The sequence below is a fragment of the Lineus longissimus genome, chromosome 6 (assembly GCF_910592395.1).
Source record: "Lineus longissimus chromosome 6, tnLinLong1.2, whole genome shotgun sequence".
Lineage (NCBI taxonomy): Eukaryota > Metazoa > Nemertea > Pilidiophora > Heteronemertea > Lineidae > Lineus > Lineus longissimus.
In genome coordinates, this window is record NC_088313.1 from 18,130,362 (window position 1) to 18,148,095 (window position 17,734).

General features: G+C 42.2%; 3 protein-coding genes across 3 annotated transcripts; 2 read left to right on the forward strand and 1 right to left on the reverse strand.

The window, feature by feature from the left end:
• Positions 1–283: 283 nt before the first annotated feature.
• Positions 284–9,420, reverse strand: LOC135489597 (transient receptor potential cation channel subfamily V member 6-like). The gene is made up of 14 exons (XM_064775019.1): positions 8,949–9,420; positions 8,562–8,735; positions 8,068–8,257; positions 7,681–7,834; positions 4,880–4,981; positions 4,580–4,729; positions 3,988–4,263; positions 3,633–3,740; positions 3,224–3,375; positions 2,921–3,030; positions 2,581–2,732; positions 2,091–2,207; positions 1,737–1,862; positions 284–1,360 (listed from the first exon to the last, which is right to left on the reverse strand). The coding sequence occupies exons 1-14, from the start codon at positions 9,310–9,312 to the stop codon at positions 1,229–1,231; spliced, it is 2,307 nt and encodes a 768-aa protein (XP_064631089.1). The 5' UTR covers positions 9,313–9,420; the 3' UTR covers positions 284–1,228.
• Positions 9,421–10,076: 656 nt separating this feature from the next.
• Positions 10,077–17,062, forward strand: LOC135489603 (sialin-like). The gene is made up of 10 exons (XM_064775030.1): positions 10,077–10,365; positions 10,758–12,260; positions 12,777–12,985; positions 13,244–13,477; positions 13,823–13,910; positions 14,254–14,489; positions 14,892–15,041; positions 15,337–15,469; positions 15,897–16,144; positions 16,353–17,062. The coding sequence occupies exons 2-10, from the start codon at positions 12,212–12,214 to the stop codon at positions 16,554–16,556; spliced, it is 1,551 nt and encodes a 516-aa protein (XP_064631100.1). The 5' UTR covers positions 10,077–10,365; positions 10,758–12,211; the 3' UTR covers positions 16,557–17,062.
• On the forward strand, positions 10,797–11,780 carry LOC135490020 (beta-1,3-galactosyltransferase 1-like). The gene has a single exon (XM_064775666.1). It carries the CDS (start codon positions 10,797–10,799, stop codon positions 11,778–11,780), a length of 984 nt encoding a protein of 327 aa, XP_064631736.1.
• Positions 17,063–17,734: the final 672 nt, after the last annotated feature.

Here is a 17,734-nt window from a genome sequence, read left to right on the forward strand (position 1 = left end):
AGCCCTTACTCTGGCTGTGACAAGCCGTTTTTAGCCAGTGGAGAGACAGACTGTGATGGTTCTTGTCCACAAGTCGTAGAGATCAAACTCTGGTTGTGACCTGCTGTTCATTGCCAGTGGAAAGGCAAGTAGTGACTGATCCCATCCACAAGACATGGAACTCAACTTGTGGTTGTTTTTGGTCTGTAATTACATCCCTGCAGCAGAGATGTATGACACACCAAGTGGAGTAACTCGGAACAAAAAGACAATTTTTGAAGACATTTACAACATTTCATGACGTTTTTTATTATATCACATCTTTAACAACCACCTTTTGCGAATACCAGGAACGACAATAGGCAACAAATTGAAAAACTAAACATATCTAAAATACATCATAATCAGCTATCTCGATTGTATAGTGTCATGGAATGATATTCAGAAGACTTTTAAGGACGGAAAGTAAACAATACTGATTGTGACTAGCTAGTTTTATCCAATATTTTGCTTTTTTAAAAACAAATAAGTAAATTGCATGCTCAGTAATGAAAGACTAGGCAGATACATGCTATGAGTAGCCTTCCCAACATAACAAACAGACAAAACCTTTCTGTTGACTAGATCTTTTGATAAGTTCCCCAAAACTGAACTACCACTCTAAAATCACATCCAAGCAAGACACAACATGGACAAAAATCCTAATACTGACGACTACCTGACTAGTTAAAGAAATGTGACCTATTTTAAAACCAGGTGAATGGAGTTTCAATATCAGATCTATAGAATTGCATCAATGCTTTTTTTTCTGCACCAGTTTAAACATCTGCAAATGCATCACAAGCTTATATAATTGGATGACATCTATCCTTTAACAGGACTGAATATAAATGGATTATACCCTATACAGCATGTCACATGCAGGTATCAAGTTGAACCCCAATCCCCTAACAGAAAAAAACCCAAACAAATACCACGTATCTCTATTTCCACATAGAACAAATGCAACTGCAAGTACAACAACAGACATATAGACACTAAACATCTCACATCTGTAACAACAACAAATCTATATTGCTTATACTCTGCTCTGCTTCAAGTCATGTTTGCCAGGATTTTAGTACAACTTTTAGAGCACCCGGTACAGAAATCTGATCAACTTATTGAAACGGAATCAGCTGTACATTCGATAGTGCTTTGCACACAATCTTACACGTACTGGTCTTCTGACAAACACTTCTTTTAAACATTAAACATTTTGCATGGCGGTTGGGGTGACTTCCACCTTCAAACCCTTGCGTGATGCTTTACGACGCATGATATTCTTCTTGTGGAGCCGATGCATCTCGCGCAGTCTCTTCATTTCATCACGTTCACTCTCCTGAAAGAGTAAAAGAAGTAATCTATGTGAAAATTCTTGCTTAAGGAACAAACTGTCATTTCAAAGGATTAAGCAGAATACATGTATATATCTAGCGGAATGGACTTGACTGTCGTTATTCAATCTTCCTTCATGATGTCTATATCATACAGATATTACAACGGGTAAGAGCTCAGCACTGCTTGCCCTCATAAGCAAAGATAAGCATGGTGAGTGCGCAATCCCGTGATGGATGTACACTTTGCATTGAGATGCAACTGTCCCAGAAACTCAGCCTGGACTCAGTCATTACCCAAGTCACTGTGGAAACCTTTATAGTAACACCTGACTTGGATACTGAAACACGTTAGTAAGTTGCCAATGATAAAAGCCTTACCGTCTGGTGCCATCTTGTGACCAGTGCCCGCCGTCCGTCTGCCATTGGCTGCGAATACATCAACTGCTTGTGACATCTGGCACGGGTACTGACCGTCTGCTCCATTACAAGGACGATCTTAGCCCACTGGAATAACAAAGAACCAAAGATATGTATATCAAACCTCATCATGCTGAAAACAGGATTATGCTCGGAGCTGGCTGTCTTAGCTGTCATCTTATTTATATGCCTATTATAGCAGGAAGTTTGATGACATTCTCCCTACTCAAAGATGTTTTCACAAGTGCCAGAATAATGCTTGAAATGACTTTATCTACCTTGATGGCAATACATGTAGCTGGATTTTCAATTTACCTGTCTTAGATATTCCTTCTGTGTCTGTGAGACCAACGTGTATGTGTTGCCCATCATGGCAATCAGCATGTTGACGAGGAGCAGGGTCACCAACACCATGTGCAGGACAAAAACAATCTGAAAGATATAATCAGAATATTGATTATTTAATTCATACCGGCGCATTTGTGACTTTCAAAGTCAAATTCTTGTAGAATCTAAGAGATAGGCTTCCTATGTTAGACCAACAACTTCTCCACCAGTAGCCTGGTAGGTCTTGACAAATACAGCATTCAGTGGGACCCTCAGTGTATGCCAGAAAAGTAGAACTAAGCGGGTGGACACGGCCAGATACATCCAGATGCGAGCTGATGTCTTGCGTTATTACCGTTGAGTGCTCTACAGAAAACTAAGATAGATCTCTTTGATTACAAGTTTATGACTAATGTATGGAGATGTACAGTGCAATGTACATGTACTGGATTAGGTTCAAGTACAGGCCTTCTCCTACCTTTCCCAGATCTGGATGTGGAGTTGAATCAAACTGCTCATAGATGTCACCAAACTCTCCTAGTGACATGATGAACATGCCCATCATCGCTTCGATCGGATGTGAGAAGATGGTCTCCTCCGCTGGCTCACGACGGAACATGACAAACATGGCTGCAAGGAAAGACATCAGATTAGTCTTCAATATCTCATTCTGTGAAAGACTTTAGTTAATTACTTTAGGTGTGGGTTTACATTTTGTCTCTTGGTATCTTAACTTGGCCACCAAAAAGAAAGCTCTGTTTCTCATCCAGAAACACCATGTTCTCCACTTTTTTATTGGCATAATGATTTTGACAAACCTTGAGAGAATCCTATGAGGAAGACCACGTAGATGGTGAAAAACCTCAACAAGTCACCCTTAATCATCTTGTAGATCATCACAACGAATGGACCAACCATTGTGAAGCCGCTGAAAGAAAGGATCATGATCTAAAGTTGCATTTTAAGCAGAATTAAGTGTTTTCCATCACCAATTGCCAACCTCTCTAGCAAAGTCTTATAGTAATCCAGCGCACACTTCTCAAGTCACGGATGTTTAAAGTCTATTACAATAAACAAATGATTAGTCCAAAAGATGGCAGAGACAAGTCTGCAGTACTCACCGACAGAAGAAGAGGAAGTAGGGTGCCGTGAAGAGGATAGCAAGAACTCCCATGACGTCTTCATACGCACTGTTGCAGGCTGCCCGGCCAGGGATCATCAGCACAACCAGGATGCACGACAGCAGGAACAGAGACTTAGTTGGGGCTGCTTTCTGCAAAGATTACAATCAACCGGCAGTTTTATACGCTGGGTATCCAATTAAGAGGGTGAAAACTACCACATTCTACAATGAAATATGTAGCAGGGTTGACCTAGCTGGCTAATTGTGACACTAGTTTTCCCCTGTCTGATGTCATGGCATGAGGCATCCATCCCATGTTTGACGCAACGTCGTTTCCGACATGTTTTGGCCAATACATCCTGGGAATCATCTACTGAGACCAGATGCATCATGTCTGTTGAACTTACCAGTGTCATGAAAAAGATCGTACAGTTTTGGTGGTAGATTTCATTGGCTGCCAGGATCAGGAAACTACAGGCTCCAAACAGTGTTAAACACTCCAACACATAACGAGCCTGAAAGAATGCAACATAACTGTGCTGAGTTGACATGCAGGCCTACATGTATAAGCCAATTAAGGCATACCTGTGTAATGGAGGGAAAAGGTCCTGCCTCTCTGTTATACACCTAAACATCTAGTCATTATTTGAGAGGGTAAAATGTTAGTTGGATTTTCACTGCCGCTAGTTCTTGGCAGTGTTATTACTGAGTAAAACGAATGGATGCAAATTAGTTGCGGAAAATGTCAAAAATAAAACTTACAATGTCGTCTGGTGTATTGCCTCTCATTAGGTAGCATGGATCGTACACCGTGTTGTTGACAAGCGAGGTGTTTCCGTTCACAGTAACATTGGTGAGTTGGTACGTCGGGTGTTGGTCTTTTCCCGGCCTCAGCAGGAATGCCGCAGCAAATATGACAAAGTAAAGAATGAAGACGGCAAATCGCCGGTAGAATCTGAATCGGGCGAACGTCTTCCATTTCTCCTGAAGCAGCTGTGAGACAATGCCGTCCAACATATCAAGGTGACCCATTTGTTCCTAGAAAGAGAAAATAGAGAATATGAGCTAAAAGTATCATCTGAACCGTTAAATGAAAGTACATGGATTTGGCCTTCTCAATCACGACATGACAACCTATCTCCAGACCTGAGGGTTAACACTTTTCTCAAGCGGTCGGCTATTTCTATCGTCACGAGGTAAGCTATCTGTAACTTGTGTTGTCTACAGAAGATTGATTTCTACTTATTCCTGCACCATCAGTAATTGAAGTAGCTGAAAAGCACTTTGCAAATAAAGATTTTTGCATCGTCAAGAGAAACTCTGCAAAGAGTAACCGACTAAAACATCTGCGTACCCCCTGCACAATGTGAAACAGCGCCGAGTCCTTGTTAATCTCCCCGGTGGAGGATATGGTGTCGATCTCTTGGAGTGGATATCCTGCACATGTGACATCACCATACACCCAATAGACCTCTCGCTCAATCTCCAGGATGTGTTCATACATCTGAAAGTATAATTAAACCAATATCATACAAGCGATACTTGAATAGTGCACAATAGACATGATAGAAGCAGATATACTGAGTTTCTTGCCAATAGAATTGAAAGAACAGGAGGAGACATCATAGTGCACATGGGTGCTATGTATGCTTACATCTTTTCTTGCTAATTTTGCAGCCAAAGTCAATGGTGTCAGTCCTTGGCGATTTTTGATGTCCAGTCGTCCACCGAGGTGATAGATCAAATCAAACATTTCCTGTAAAATAACAAGATGCATTATTATCTGACAATTTACTGGATTTTCTTGAAGGGCATTAGCTATGTAAACTTGAATTCTCCTGACATACCCATTCAATGATGAACCACGCATTCCATCAGATCAATGTTTACAGATGCAATGTACACTTCTGGTTACAACAAAATTGTCTTCATCCAACTTGTGTGCAGATTACTGAGGTGGTTTAGACAACAAATAGCACTAAAAAAAACTGGGGTGTAAGAGAAAAAAAAGTATTTAAGAACTGGAACTGGAAAAACCAGTAAAATCACACAATATGTTAATGACGACTGCAAAAAGTGCTAGTGCAACAGACCGGTGTGCTCACAATAGTCACATACCATCGGTGTATGCACCGTCATCATCATGAAAGGATTCATGGCCTTTGCCGACTGGTAGTTCTCAAATTTCTAATGGCCAAAAAGAATATTGTGACATCACTCATTTTTTCTTGTGGGGCGGGGGGGGGGGGGGGGGGAGGATTCATTGACACAACAACCACAGTGACAACAATCATGATAGAACAATGAAGAACTACATGCTACTTTATACTATACTACCAGCAGTTTATCAGTGGCAGTATTTAAGGTCAATGTTCACAAGGATGTAGAGGGAATAGGTCAGTTGTATACTACCTCTAATAGACTGCTAATAAAACAAAGCAACATTCTGTTTACATGCAAGAGTAACCAAACACAATCAAGTGCGAATACCTCACATACATGTTGTGTACCATCTTGTGAAACCGTATTGACATGAACATGTGACTTCTGTCACTTAGACAATTATATCATGCATTGACAACAAAACAGTAAAAAAGTAAACACAATTGAACCACTATGTTACTAATACTATGATGTAAAGTGGTGCTCCCTCCAGAGATTTAAGGCCCGTTGAGGTTCACCAGACTATGACAGATGCAGTCTGCACATTTTGAGGAGCATCATAGCCTCGTGGTTAACACTGCTTGCTACATTGTAGCACGCAACTGAGCCCAAGTTTAACCCCTGGGAGAACCCCGGATTGTATACCGGCCTGGTTTTCAAGGAACTAAAATTCCAGGCTCTTCATAGTCCTCTGAATGAGAAGCAAAACTGAGGTTCCGTGTGTCTGGTGACTATGTAAAAGCAAGCAAAAGACCCCACCAAGTGAGAATCATGAGTGGCTTGGTCTTCACATCTGGAGGGAGGACAACATTAATGCTGATACCTAATTGTAAAGACTTCCTTATAGCAAGTGCTAGTAGATAGTTACCTTGGGTCCAGTGAACTTTGATATAGAACAATCAAACAATGACATAGAACAACTTTATATAATGAGAAATAAATGACTCAACACACTTCTCAAGCATTATCTAACATAGAAGTATCTGTTTCATATCTGAGGTAACAGTCAATCAAATTTACTACAGAAGTCTCTCCTCTGTTTCATTTTTAAGGCAACACTTGACATATTTCATTCGGCACTTCATCATTAACTGCCTACTATATGTATGGTAACAGTGTCACATGCCTGACCACTAGATCAAGTGATGCACAAGAATAACCATACAAAGTGTACATCTTCACAACAATAACAAGAGAATGAAATTAATATAATAATTTCAAAACAAAATGAATAATAAAATGAAAGAAAAAATCCTGAATAGATGCAGTGTAATGTAGGTGCACAGTACGACTTCTTAAACATAACTTTCATGCAATAAAAAGCAGTGCATGATGTGAGTGCATTAGCCATTGCATCAAATGTATACTAACTAGACAGGTTTTGCATTGTCCTTTTAACTACACAGGGGAACTGGAAAGAAAACCAAGTAATGGAAATTCAAGAAGAAGACAGAAATATTCTTTGAAAAGCATTGGCATTTGAGTGACGAAGGACAAAGAGGATTTGAATTGGAGACTGACAAGAAAATGGGATACCAGATAGAAGTATCAAAACCCTCAGTGAAGTAGGCAGATCTTCATAGGAATGTCAAAACAGGAAAGCCAAACAGGGATGTAATCTATGCTATTCTACATAACTTATTAAACTCGATACTTGAGAAAAAATAAATACAATTAGTATGAAATAAATACCTCATCAGGAACTTGATCTAAAGTCAATGGCTCTCCTTTCGAAGGCTATAGAATGAACCACACGAAATCTAGTCAAAACATTTCCCCTAGACTAACATATGGAAAACAGGGCCATATTTAACTTTTTGGTGGGAGGGCTATAACTAACTCACTGGGGGGCTCTTTTTGTCCAAAATCTGCATGAAAACCACGTTTTCATAGACAACTGGGGGCAGTAGACCCCTCATCGCTAGATACAGCCCTGTAAATTGGTTATTAATCCTGTTAGTAAAGTTAGTCATGACAAATAATTGGTAGCATGGAACCCCCTATTAAAGCATAATCTACTTGACAGAACATTATAATCTGCCATGGATATATCTGGGCCATTTCAACTATGTTTGATCACAAGCAAGCAGCAATGTCACTGAATGGAAGAAGCAAGATATTATGTAGCATTTCACTAGTTTCAGGACCCATTTAGCTATAAGTTTTCAAGACAGGCTGTTTTGAAAATGTGCCAAAACTACCGTTTAAAATATGGAAGGGCATCACAGGAATCAACTGCTCAATGTATGACACAGCAGCAGCTAAAAAATGATTTGTGTACTAATTTCCTACCTTTTTATCATGAATGACTAGCATGTGTAAGACAGTGTTGCCGTTATTGTCTTGGACATTTGGGTCAGCCCCCTTGGCGATGAGAAGACGCACACACTCCTCTTGGCCGAGACAGGCTGCAAAGCCAAGGGCATACTCTCCCCAGTATGTATATCTGTAACGAAATATGCCTAAACTTATTTGAGCAGTCACAGCACTGAATATTTCTGAAGGAAGAAAGACTTTTCCCAGTTGGTTTATGAAATTCCATTACTTGAAAAATCTCTGTCAGCAAGTAAAATGCACTTCAATCATGCAGTTATTTATTTCGGACTTTACACTTGAATTGAATTTTTTTTGGTTTGAAAGTTGACCATCTGAAACACATAACATGGAGACTGAACATACCCTTCATAAGAAGTCTCCTTGCAGACATGAACATACTCTGAACCGGGATAATCTCTCCGGGAATCCTTCTGGTCATCAGGACAAAAGAAGCTCCCGCAGCATCTATCGTTGACGTCTGCTCCGCGGTCAAGGAAAAACTTGACCAACGCTGGATCCTCATTCACAATGGCCATGTGAAGGATAGACTCGCCTGGAAAAGAATGTGTCAGTTATGCCTTAAACTGTTGAATTTGTCTTATTGTAAAAGAGTGATCACAATACTAGGACTCATTGTGCACATCACCGACTGAATAATTGAAATTTGATAGTCTACCAATGTAGTGACAGTCTATTTCGTTGACCTGACGAAGCCGTAGTGTATCAGCACTGTATTCACTGTCCAATGTCTGGCAGGCTATGGGCCTGTGAAAGAGTGACCTCATGGGGACAATGTGGTTTCATTTTTTCAACTGACTGCATTCTTCAGGACGTTCCGATTCACTTTAAACATTTACCATAGTATTCCTCAGACAGGTAGATATCTTTGATTAAGTTTGGGAATATCCTGAGCAGTCTCTTTGCTAGGTCAGCATGGGTTGACGTGGAGTTCAACAGGCACATATGTAATGCGGTCTCCCCTACTGCTCCGATCTTGTCAATTTGCCAACACAAAAATCTGTATTTTTTTCCTGAGAATAAAATAAAAACTTTTCTAAGCAATTGAAGGTAAAAGACAAGAAGGTTAACTTCTGCTAAAAATATCAGACATTGAGACAACAATTCTGGTGTTCCCACAGAATTCCATTCTTCTTCTCTTAGTTGAGAATAACAACCATATATGTATGCTGTGACTCTCAATTAGCCTATAATCTTGAATGATTCTGAGAGTTCTGAGAACCTACGTGGTTTTTGGGAAACATGATTTCCATGCTGATCAGTGACAAGGTTGACCATGGCAACACTATCATTCTCCGGTTTCGGCTCCTCCACTTTCAATGACTGGCGATCCTTGTTACGAATCTTGACCAAATCTGCGATTGGTACCAACTCCCCTTCTCCACCATTGTACAGGAATGGCTTCACCCCTGTACGAATCTTCTCATCAATCTCGCGATAATCTTTAGTGCGACTCGCCTTTTTCATCAACTCAACTAGTTCACCACCGCCTTGCATATTTATCAATTTGTACAAACTATGTGAATTGGAGCCATCGCCTGCCGCTTGCTGCTTCACCCCTTGGCTCACAACACTCTTCGAGTTCCCCATTGTGCTCGTGCACCTTTAATTGAACGATATTATTCGTAAAAAAGAAGCATTTTCAGCTTATCAGAATGAAAATTAATTTTCTCCCTGATTTTCTCAAACCACGGCGGCCATTTGTAAACAAATAGTGTGCGCATGCTCAGTCCGAATTGCGGTTCTTTCGCTCCCTGACCTTTTCGTTCCAAGTCCTTTCGCTCCAAATCGAAGTCCTTTCGCTCCCTGGGACTGAGAAGTACGGTCGATGTTAGCAGGTCATATGATCTTTGATTTCTCGGGAAATGAAATTGTAAACAAACGCACGTGCGCAGTTCAAATGAGTGTTTTGAAAAGGGACTATAGATAGGAGCTGGTCAAGCTGTGATCTAACGGTCGTCAGCACCATGTTTGGGGTTCATGGAATAACTCGTCCCCCGTCCCCCCCCCTAAAATGGGGGAAATTCCCACCCCAAGACGGGGTAAATTTTTTATTTTAAGTAATCGCGTAGTTCCACTGTTTTAGCTCAGATGGCGCCAGCTGGGGTCCTGTCAAAATCATTGATGAGAAGGACCATCAGTGATTACTGTCTTTCTGCTTTCATCATTGTCCTCGCATGTTTTAGGGGCAAAGAAGCATCATGATCACCCATCTGACTACTCCGGAAGCTCAAACGAGACAACCTGACATTTCTGATCTGAACTCAGCACAAAAGATTTTTTTCATGTTTTCACTTGAGTATCGACTGCATGCTTATACATGTAATCAAAAATATATAAAGTTAAACGTAGTCTTGTTAGGGGGACGGATTGAGGCCAATCCACTGTTCACCGGAATTTACTCAACTGGTCTCGGTGCTCGTCAATACGTGAATAATGTCACTTTATTGTAGTTGAAGCAGTCTGGGGCACTTCATTCAATAAATATAGCGCATACATTGGGAGGATCTTTAATACACTTTTTAATAGGACATAAGTTCTTGGTAACAGCCTTTCGCCAATTATCTCAGGCCCGGAACGGATTTGGAATTGCCCTGCAAAAATTCTCCTTCTTGCGACATGATGTTCAGAGGAATTTTCAAGGTAAGGACCATGGGGAGGGAGTGAGGGTCCTAAAATGATTCCTCTCATGATCACCTGACACTTTGAATTCCAACTTGGGTCACGTACAGCATAAATTCGGCCACAGGCTAGTACATCTGACGTATAAGACAACAACATTATATTCCCAGTGGTGCCGTTTGGAAACCTAAGATCTTATAATATCCTATGCACCTCATATAGGCCTACTGAAACCTTTGCTAATAACTGGAAAGAGTTCCTACTTGGTTCCACCATAGTCTATCAATAAATTGAAAGACTCTGGGTCCATATCGTGCATGGCTCCCAGTCATGCTGGCCTCTGCCATTGACCAATGTCTTTTATATGTGGATCAATCATCTTTTCTTTTTATGAGGTTGTATTCTCTCTTCAGTCTTGCAAGAGCATTGACAGCATTCTGCTGATCTGCATTATGTTACTCTTCACGTGGAACATGCTGAAACTCTACGCCAAAATGAATGCGGGGACCTCATCAAGAATATTACAAAGGAAAGCAAGTTTTCCGAGTGAAACAAATATCTCGATGAACCAACATGAAGCAAGGTATAATGGACAGAACCTGAGATATGTTTTGAACAGCCCAGATCTGTGCAGACGACATGGCCAGGCTGATTACGTCACGCTTGTCATTCTTGTCATCACGAGTGCACCCTATTTCAAAGCCAGACAAAACTGGAGAAATTCTGTTCAGATTCGAGAACATAAAAAAGTTCGTGTTTTGTTTGTAGTTGAGAAACCGCAAAATGATACCATTGCGGCCAAGCTGAAGGAAGAACACAGACAATTTGGTGATGTCATTTGTATGAATTTCGCAGCAGACAACAAGGTGGCTGAAAGTTTGCGCTGCCTTTCTGGTTTGCGCTGGATTCAAAACTTCTGCCCACAGACTGGGTATGTCCTCATCGCTAGGATGAATGCAATGGTGATGGTGTCCACCGTTTTAGAATACTTAGATAAATTGCCTCCGAGTGAGAAAGAGACTTTGTATTCGGGGGTTGTCGTTCACCGAAATGCTTTGGTAAAGCGGTCTGGACAATGGGCAGTGACCAAGGAGGAGTGGCCCAATGGCACCTACCCCGATTACATTCAGTACGATGTCATCTTCTTGTCTGGGAAGTCCGCAAGCATCATGGCAGATACGTCAAGAAAAACTGAAGTCTTCAAAATTCCAGACGTTTATTTCGGAATTCTAGCCAAGGAGGCGAAAGATCGGATTATTGCTTCAGAAGCAATTATTGGCTCAGTTTTACGACATGAGAATGTGAAGGACGAATTTACAGACTTCTGCAAAATGACAAAGTTTCTTTATATCATTGCTGATAATCCTGACCAGGACATGCAGAAAGGTTGGGATACACTTAGAGACCGAAAGGAGTTGTTGTGTCAATATTCATAACGCCGCAATGTCTTCATCGATGTGTGTCGGGATGTTTGTATGGCGAGAATTGTACCGATCACCAAGATGAACAAGCATTTTCCCTTACTGCACGTCTAGTCTCCTGGAGAATACCAATGGACCCCTAGCTACTGCCTAACACAGAGGTTCTGTTCTACTACTCCCATCACGATTTATGACTATATTCCCAAAGTGACGTCATTCCCAAAGTGACGCCTGTAAACGAGACACCGAAAATGTAGTTTAAACAGGTCACCTATAGGCCTACTTGTAAACGTGATGTGATGGATAGGATCTTTCTTTAGTCTTTATTTCGGCATTCAATTCAATTTAATTCATTCTCAAATTGATTAAAAATACATGAACGATATTAAATGACTAACGCTTCAGTGGCTTTATCACTATAGTTTTTGCGACTGGATGGTTTTAGGATGGATGAAAGGAACAAGGACAAGGACAAGGCCGTGGACAGTGGTGAAGGTAAGCTAGATGTTGTATTGTACGCGCCGGTCACCGATCCAAAGGTTGACCGCGCTCAGACGTTGCTTAACTTCCACTCTGGGGCCAACGCGCCAACCACTGGGCCATACAGGAATTCCCTCATGGCCGGCGGGTAAAGCCGTGCCATATACCTGGGGGTACTATACAGATGTCTTACATGATGACCCCTCACTATCCTACGAATAGACCCAGACCGTGCCGTCGCGATCGCCTATCGCGGCAACTCAATGTGGTCTAAACTTTAGACCTTTCCATATCAGCCATGCGCCGAGAACAGATTAAAATTAAAATCATTTTAATGACTTCACACACATACTATTCAAACATGCCCTATTGCCATACATGTGAATTTGATTAACCTCCACATGTAACGTTTCTTGCTTAAAGGGGGAGATCGCTCAAGCCTGTGTATGGTCCACCGTGAATCTCTCCTGATTAACGCCCCATATCTCTCCGTCAGTGTCCTCCACAACATTCTTTTCCCATCATTTCTAGTTTCATTCTGGTGTTCCTCCCGGTTCGGTCTTGCCGTCATAGGCTTCCTAGGATTCATCAACCTGTTTGCCCTGCGCGTCAATATGAGCGTGGCATTGGTATGCATGGTCAACCACACCAGCTCACTGGATGTGAACGTCACGGCAGGACAGCTGAATGCGACGGAGGTGACGCAGTGTAGATTTACGTCAAGCAGTAAAGATGATAAGGTGAATATCCCCATAATGTGACTTTGACACACAAAACTGAGGTCCCTTGGCCTGGGCAACCAGAAGACCCACCATGAGTAGTTTGCTCTGGCGGGAGACGGAGTCGCTGGGGGCCGACTGACACCTGGCCGTAGTGGAACGCAAAAACGGTTATCCCACCTTGGAGGAGCGATAACCCCTTGAGCAACACGCCATAGAGCAAAGCGAACGCTTCGATGATTTGACGATTTGAAATTATACGATTTTCTCTTTTTCAAGGCAGGCGAATTCAACTGGGATAAGGTGACACAAGGTCTGATCCTTGGCAGCTTCTACTGGGGATGCATCGTCACCCAGTTGCCGGGCGGGTTGTTAGCCTCTAGGTTTGGCGGCAAGAGGGTGTTCGGTTGGTGCATGTTTGGATGCGCGTTGGCCAATCTCCTAACCCCTGTTGGCGCGAGGACCCACGTGGTCTTCCTTATGGTACTGAGAGTGATCGGAGGACTTGGACAGGTACGATTGTTTCCTGTCAAGTACTCAGGTAGTGAAAGAGTTCAACATTAGCAATTGCCGTATCTGCATCCCATTTTGCAACATTTGTGCGGGTTACAAGCGAAAATAAGCGACAGACTTTAACTGTTATTCCACCTCTTCTTCCAATACTCATTTCTTAGCATTCGGCATCAAGTCAGTAAAACTATATGAAAAAAAGCCAACGGGTGCTTCATGACTTGCGCGCACGGGCATTTTGTCGCCATGTGCAGATTCGCAGAAAGGGCGAAGATCACCTGGCCCTGCGGCATGACGACCAATATCAATCATAGCCATGGCCGTTCCTTGGATGTGTCTTATTTTCAGGGCGTAGTTTGGCCGGCCATGCACACTCTATGGGCAAGCTGGGCGCCACCACTTGAACGAAGCAAGCTGGCCGGGTTCACATATGCGGGTAAGGCACTGCGTCAATGTCAAACTGATAACGACCATGGTTGTGACCGCTGACCGCATCGAAAGGGGGTTGTGACCGGGACAAGAAACAAGTTATGACAAGCGATATTCGACAAATTGATGACTCGTGATAGAGTTTACGCTAGGGATGAGGCGGAGGCCGTCATTTAATTCCCGTTCTGATGTTATTTCCATAATGACCATGATGACGTCCTAGTGATTTGAAAAACCGCCAGATTTGTCATCATGCAGTGGCTGCTGTGGGCCTTTGATTCGAAATCTCTTTACAAAACCATTTTAGAAATAATGCTTTTCTCAACACTTGTATACTACTAATTTGACAGGCTCTCAAGTTGGAAACATTCTGACGTTTCCCTTGGCTGGGCTTCTATGCGAATACGGCTTTGATGGAGGTTGGGCCAGCATCTTCTACATCACGGGGGCCACATGCGTGGTTTGGTTTCTTGCCTGGATGTTGCTGGCCTTCGATACCCCGGCTGAGCACCCCCGGATTAGCGTAGAGGAGAGAGACTATATTGAGAACTCGCTGAAGGGGCAGATGGAGGCGGACACAATGAAGGTAGGAGGTCAATGCTCCGGTTTCTCCTACATTTCGTCACATGACGCCCTTCGGGACAAGCAATATGACAATCCTTTTATCTAAAGGGCTGGTATTTGATGATCTAGGCTTGATTCTGAATTGATGCCTATGCATGTTAGACTCCCTGGGCAGCCCATCGCGGCATCCTCATTTGGTCTCCTTACGGTTAGGGTGAGGAACGAGGCCGGTCCACTGCGTCCGGAGTGTAATGCATGTTGTCTTGCCTCTCTAACCAACACCAAGACTGGTGAAACGTTGGCCAAACGGTGCCGGATTGCTTCTTAATGCTTCAATCGGTCTTCAGATATCAGAGAGAGAGAGCTCTAAGTGACCGCCCGCTCATTGAAATTCTTGGGTTATCTTCGTTTAGTTTCCTTGCAGAAAATGTCAATCCCATGGTTTGCGTTTTTCAAATCTCCCCCAGTGTGGGCGATAGTTGTGGCTCATACCTGTGGTAACTGGGGAACGTACACCTTCCTCTCCAACACGCCGACATACATGAGGGAGGTGCTCAAATTTGATATCAAAGCGGTAAGATATGTCTGAATCAAAAATATTGATAAAAAAACATCTCAGAAGAATTAAAATTAGCTTGGTATTTGCTCTGTTGGCTTACTGGGGCATCCTGTTTACTTGTATTAAGAGCATCGGTCCACTGGATACCGTGCTGTGCAAGTTCGAACGCATTAGTAGAAGTAAGAAGGTGATATACTCATCTTCCAATTCATGCCTCTCCTGGCTGAACGGTGGTTGCTTTAGAAACTACCCCAATGTTTCCACCGTTCCCTTGTCTCTGTTTTAAAAAAGACCTCCACTTTTCTTTCAGAATGGGGTTTTCTCTTCGCTACCCTTTGTTGGATTCGCCATCCTGATCAACGCTACTGGCTTCTTGGCTGATTTTCTGAGGTCAAGGGCATTAGTCAGCACAACCATGTGCAGAAAGATCTTCAACTCATTGGGTAAGATGTACATACGTCCAGTCCTGTTGCCGAGTCTACATCATAGTGTCAGTCTTTGGTTGTGACAGCAAGTTATCTAGATGTTTAACTGCTTGCTTAATATGTCATTGTCCCAACTCGACAGTCCCTGTTTAAACAAGGAGACAGTCTCCTTCTGCTTGAGACTGTTCTGGATCAATCTCTGTCACAACCAACACGTTTTCGTCTCCAATATAAAGCAGATAATACATGTAGTTCAGTCAACGACATCTTTCGTCTCCAAGAAGGACAGTCTGTTTTGCCAAAGATGGCATTTCCTCAGGAATATTACATAGTTGTTGATATACGCTTCTCTGTTCTGTCCTGATCATACCCACCTCCACTTATCTTATCATTGTAACGATTGGACACTAGCTCAATCACAATATGTAAGTTTCATCCTTCCCAGGTATGCTAGTCCCAGCAGCTCTTGTCCTGGTCCTAGGCTACATTGACTGCAGCACCCCTTATACAGCTGTGGCCCTTCTAACTATAGGAGTGGCATTCACAGGGTGTACAGTTGGAAGTGGATTTGTTGTCAATCATGTCGATATCGCTCCAAAATATGCAGGGATATTATTTGGGATTTCAAATACAGCTGCAACAATTCCTGGATTCCTCGCTCCTTACGTCATAGGGGTTCTCACGAATGAAAATGTGAGTATGATCTTTATGATAGTTCACCATGTACACATATATCTTGAGTGGTCCGGTCTTTGAAGTTCTATCAACAGGCAAATTGAGCAGCAAGTATCTGGTTGTGACAAGAAGTTATGCATCAAGAATTTCAACTGCCCAATAATTCTTCTGATCAAAACGTCCTTCGATTTTCTGTCTGAAATGTGGTTCTTCTGGTTGTTTTCAGGAAAGCGAAGGCCAGTGGCGGATTGTTTTCTACATAGCAGCTGGGATCTACACATTTGGTGCCTTATTTTACATCATTTTTGGCAGTGGAGACATCCAAAGCTGGGCAATGGAAGACATTACCACGCCACACAATGATGCCGAGGAAGACCATCTTTGGATACAGGAACCAATCCATAACAAGACAGATTCATCTCAGCTGTAGAACCGCAATGGAGCTAGATTGGGGACGCACAGGGCTAGATGCAATGGACAATGCAGGGCAGCATGTCATAGTAAATAGGAACCAACCAAAGGAATCACCACACACAGCTGTCACAACGGACAATGATAATGACAGTAAAACACAATAGCCTTGTATAATAAAAGTTATTTTAATTTTAATTCATTAAAATACAACTTGGTGAACTTGATGGAAAACTTTGAACAAGAAATGATGATGAGCAGATATGATAACAATTCCAAGACACGTTCTGAAACAATGAGACCCCACAGCAACTTCTAGCATCAATGAGAACAGGTAGAGAAGTTAAGAAAAGAGTATCATACCTCGAGTATTGTGTCGTATTATTCCATCAATTAACGATTTTAGCAGAAAAGAATATTCACTATCTTTGTAAAATATCTCCAATTCAAAAATAAAAAATAGCAAGGACAGTGGATTGTTTTTTCTGCAATGACTTTAACACCTTCAGCGCCGAACTACGTAGATCTACGTGGCCGAAATCCCCCTCCCCTTTGAGCTGTTTATCGGAGTCTCATGAACTTCATGAAAGAACTACGCCATCGCCATCTTCAGGGCAAGGGGGAACTGAAAGACCAAACGGTATTTTCAGTTCCTACTTTGCCCTGAAGATGGAGATGGCGAAGTTCTTTCATGAAGTCCATGAGACTTCGATAACCAGCTCAAAGAGGGGGGATTTGAGCCACGTAGATCTACGTGGTTCGGCGCTGAAGGTGTTAACTACAGCGATACAGTTAGGATTGACCCCACCCTCTTCCCTTAGTACACAAAGACACGTACAAAGACATGTACACAAAAAGAGACTTCCAGTCATTCTCCCACCCATTTTCTAGTTTCACCAATCTAAGACTACGTGTAGTTGATTAATTAGTACAACCTGAAACAGCCCACGTCTGAACCCAGCTGGAATTGATATAGGATCACTAATCAACCCTTGCACAATTTCCATATTGACTCATCTACTGGAAGGAAGTGAATGCTTTGTCTCCAAAGGACAGAACATGCAGGCAATAACATGCAGAATGAAATGATCACTAGAATCAGCAGTAATTAAAACACATTCATGACTACCAGATCTGAAGGAAAACAACTTTACGAGATTTACAAGGTCAATTCTCCAGAGGTAGAATGGAAGTTCA

Coding starts and splice junctions, on each gene's coding strand:
- LOC135489603 (XM_064775030.1), top strand. CDS start 12,212: ATGGATGAAAGGAACAAGGACAAGGACAAGGCCGTGGACAGTGGTGAA. Junction 12,261..12,776: donor GGCCGTGGACAGTGGTGAAG/GTAAGCTAGATG, acceptor CATCATTTCTAG/TTTCATTCTGGTGTTCCTCC. Junction 16,145..16,352: donor GGGTTCTCACGAATGAAAAT/GTGAGTATGATC, acceptor GGTTGTTTTCAG/GAAAGCGAAGGCCAGTGGCG.
- LOC135490020 (XM_064775666.1), top strand. CDS start 10,797: ATGTTACTCTTCACGTGGAACATGCTGAAACTCTACGCCAAAATGAAT.
- LOC135489597 (XM_064775019.1), bottom strand. CDS start 9,312: ATGGGGAACTCGAAGAGTGTTGTGAGCCAAGGGGTGAAGCAGCAAGCG. Junction 4,982..7,680: donor TAGTCATTCATGATAAAAAG/GTAGGAAATTAG, acceptor GTTATTTTACAG/GAAATGTTTGATTTGATCTA. Junction 2,208..2,580: donor CACATCCAGATCTGGGAAAG/GTAGGAGAAGGC, acceptor TATATCTTTCAG/ATTGTTTTTGTCCTGCACAT.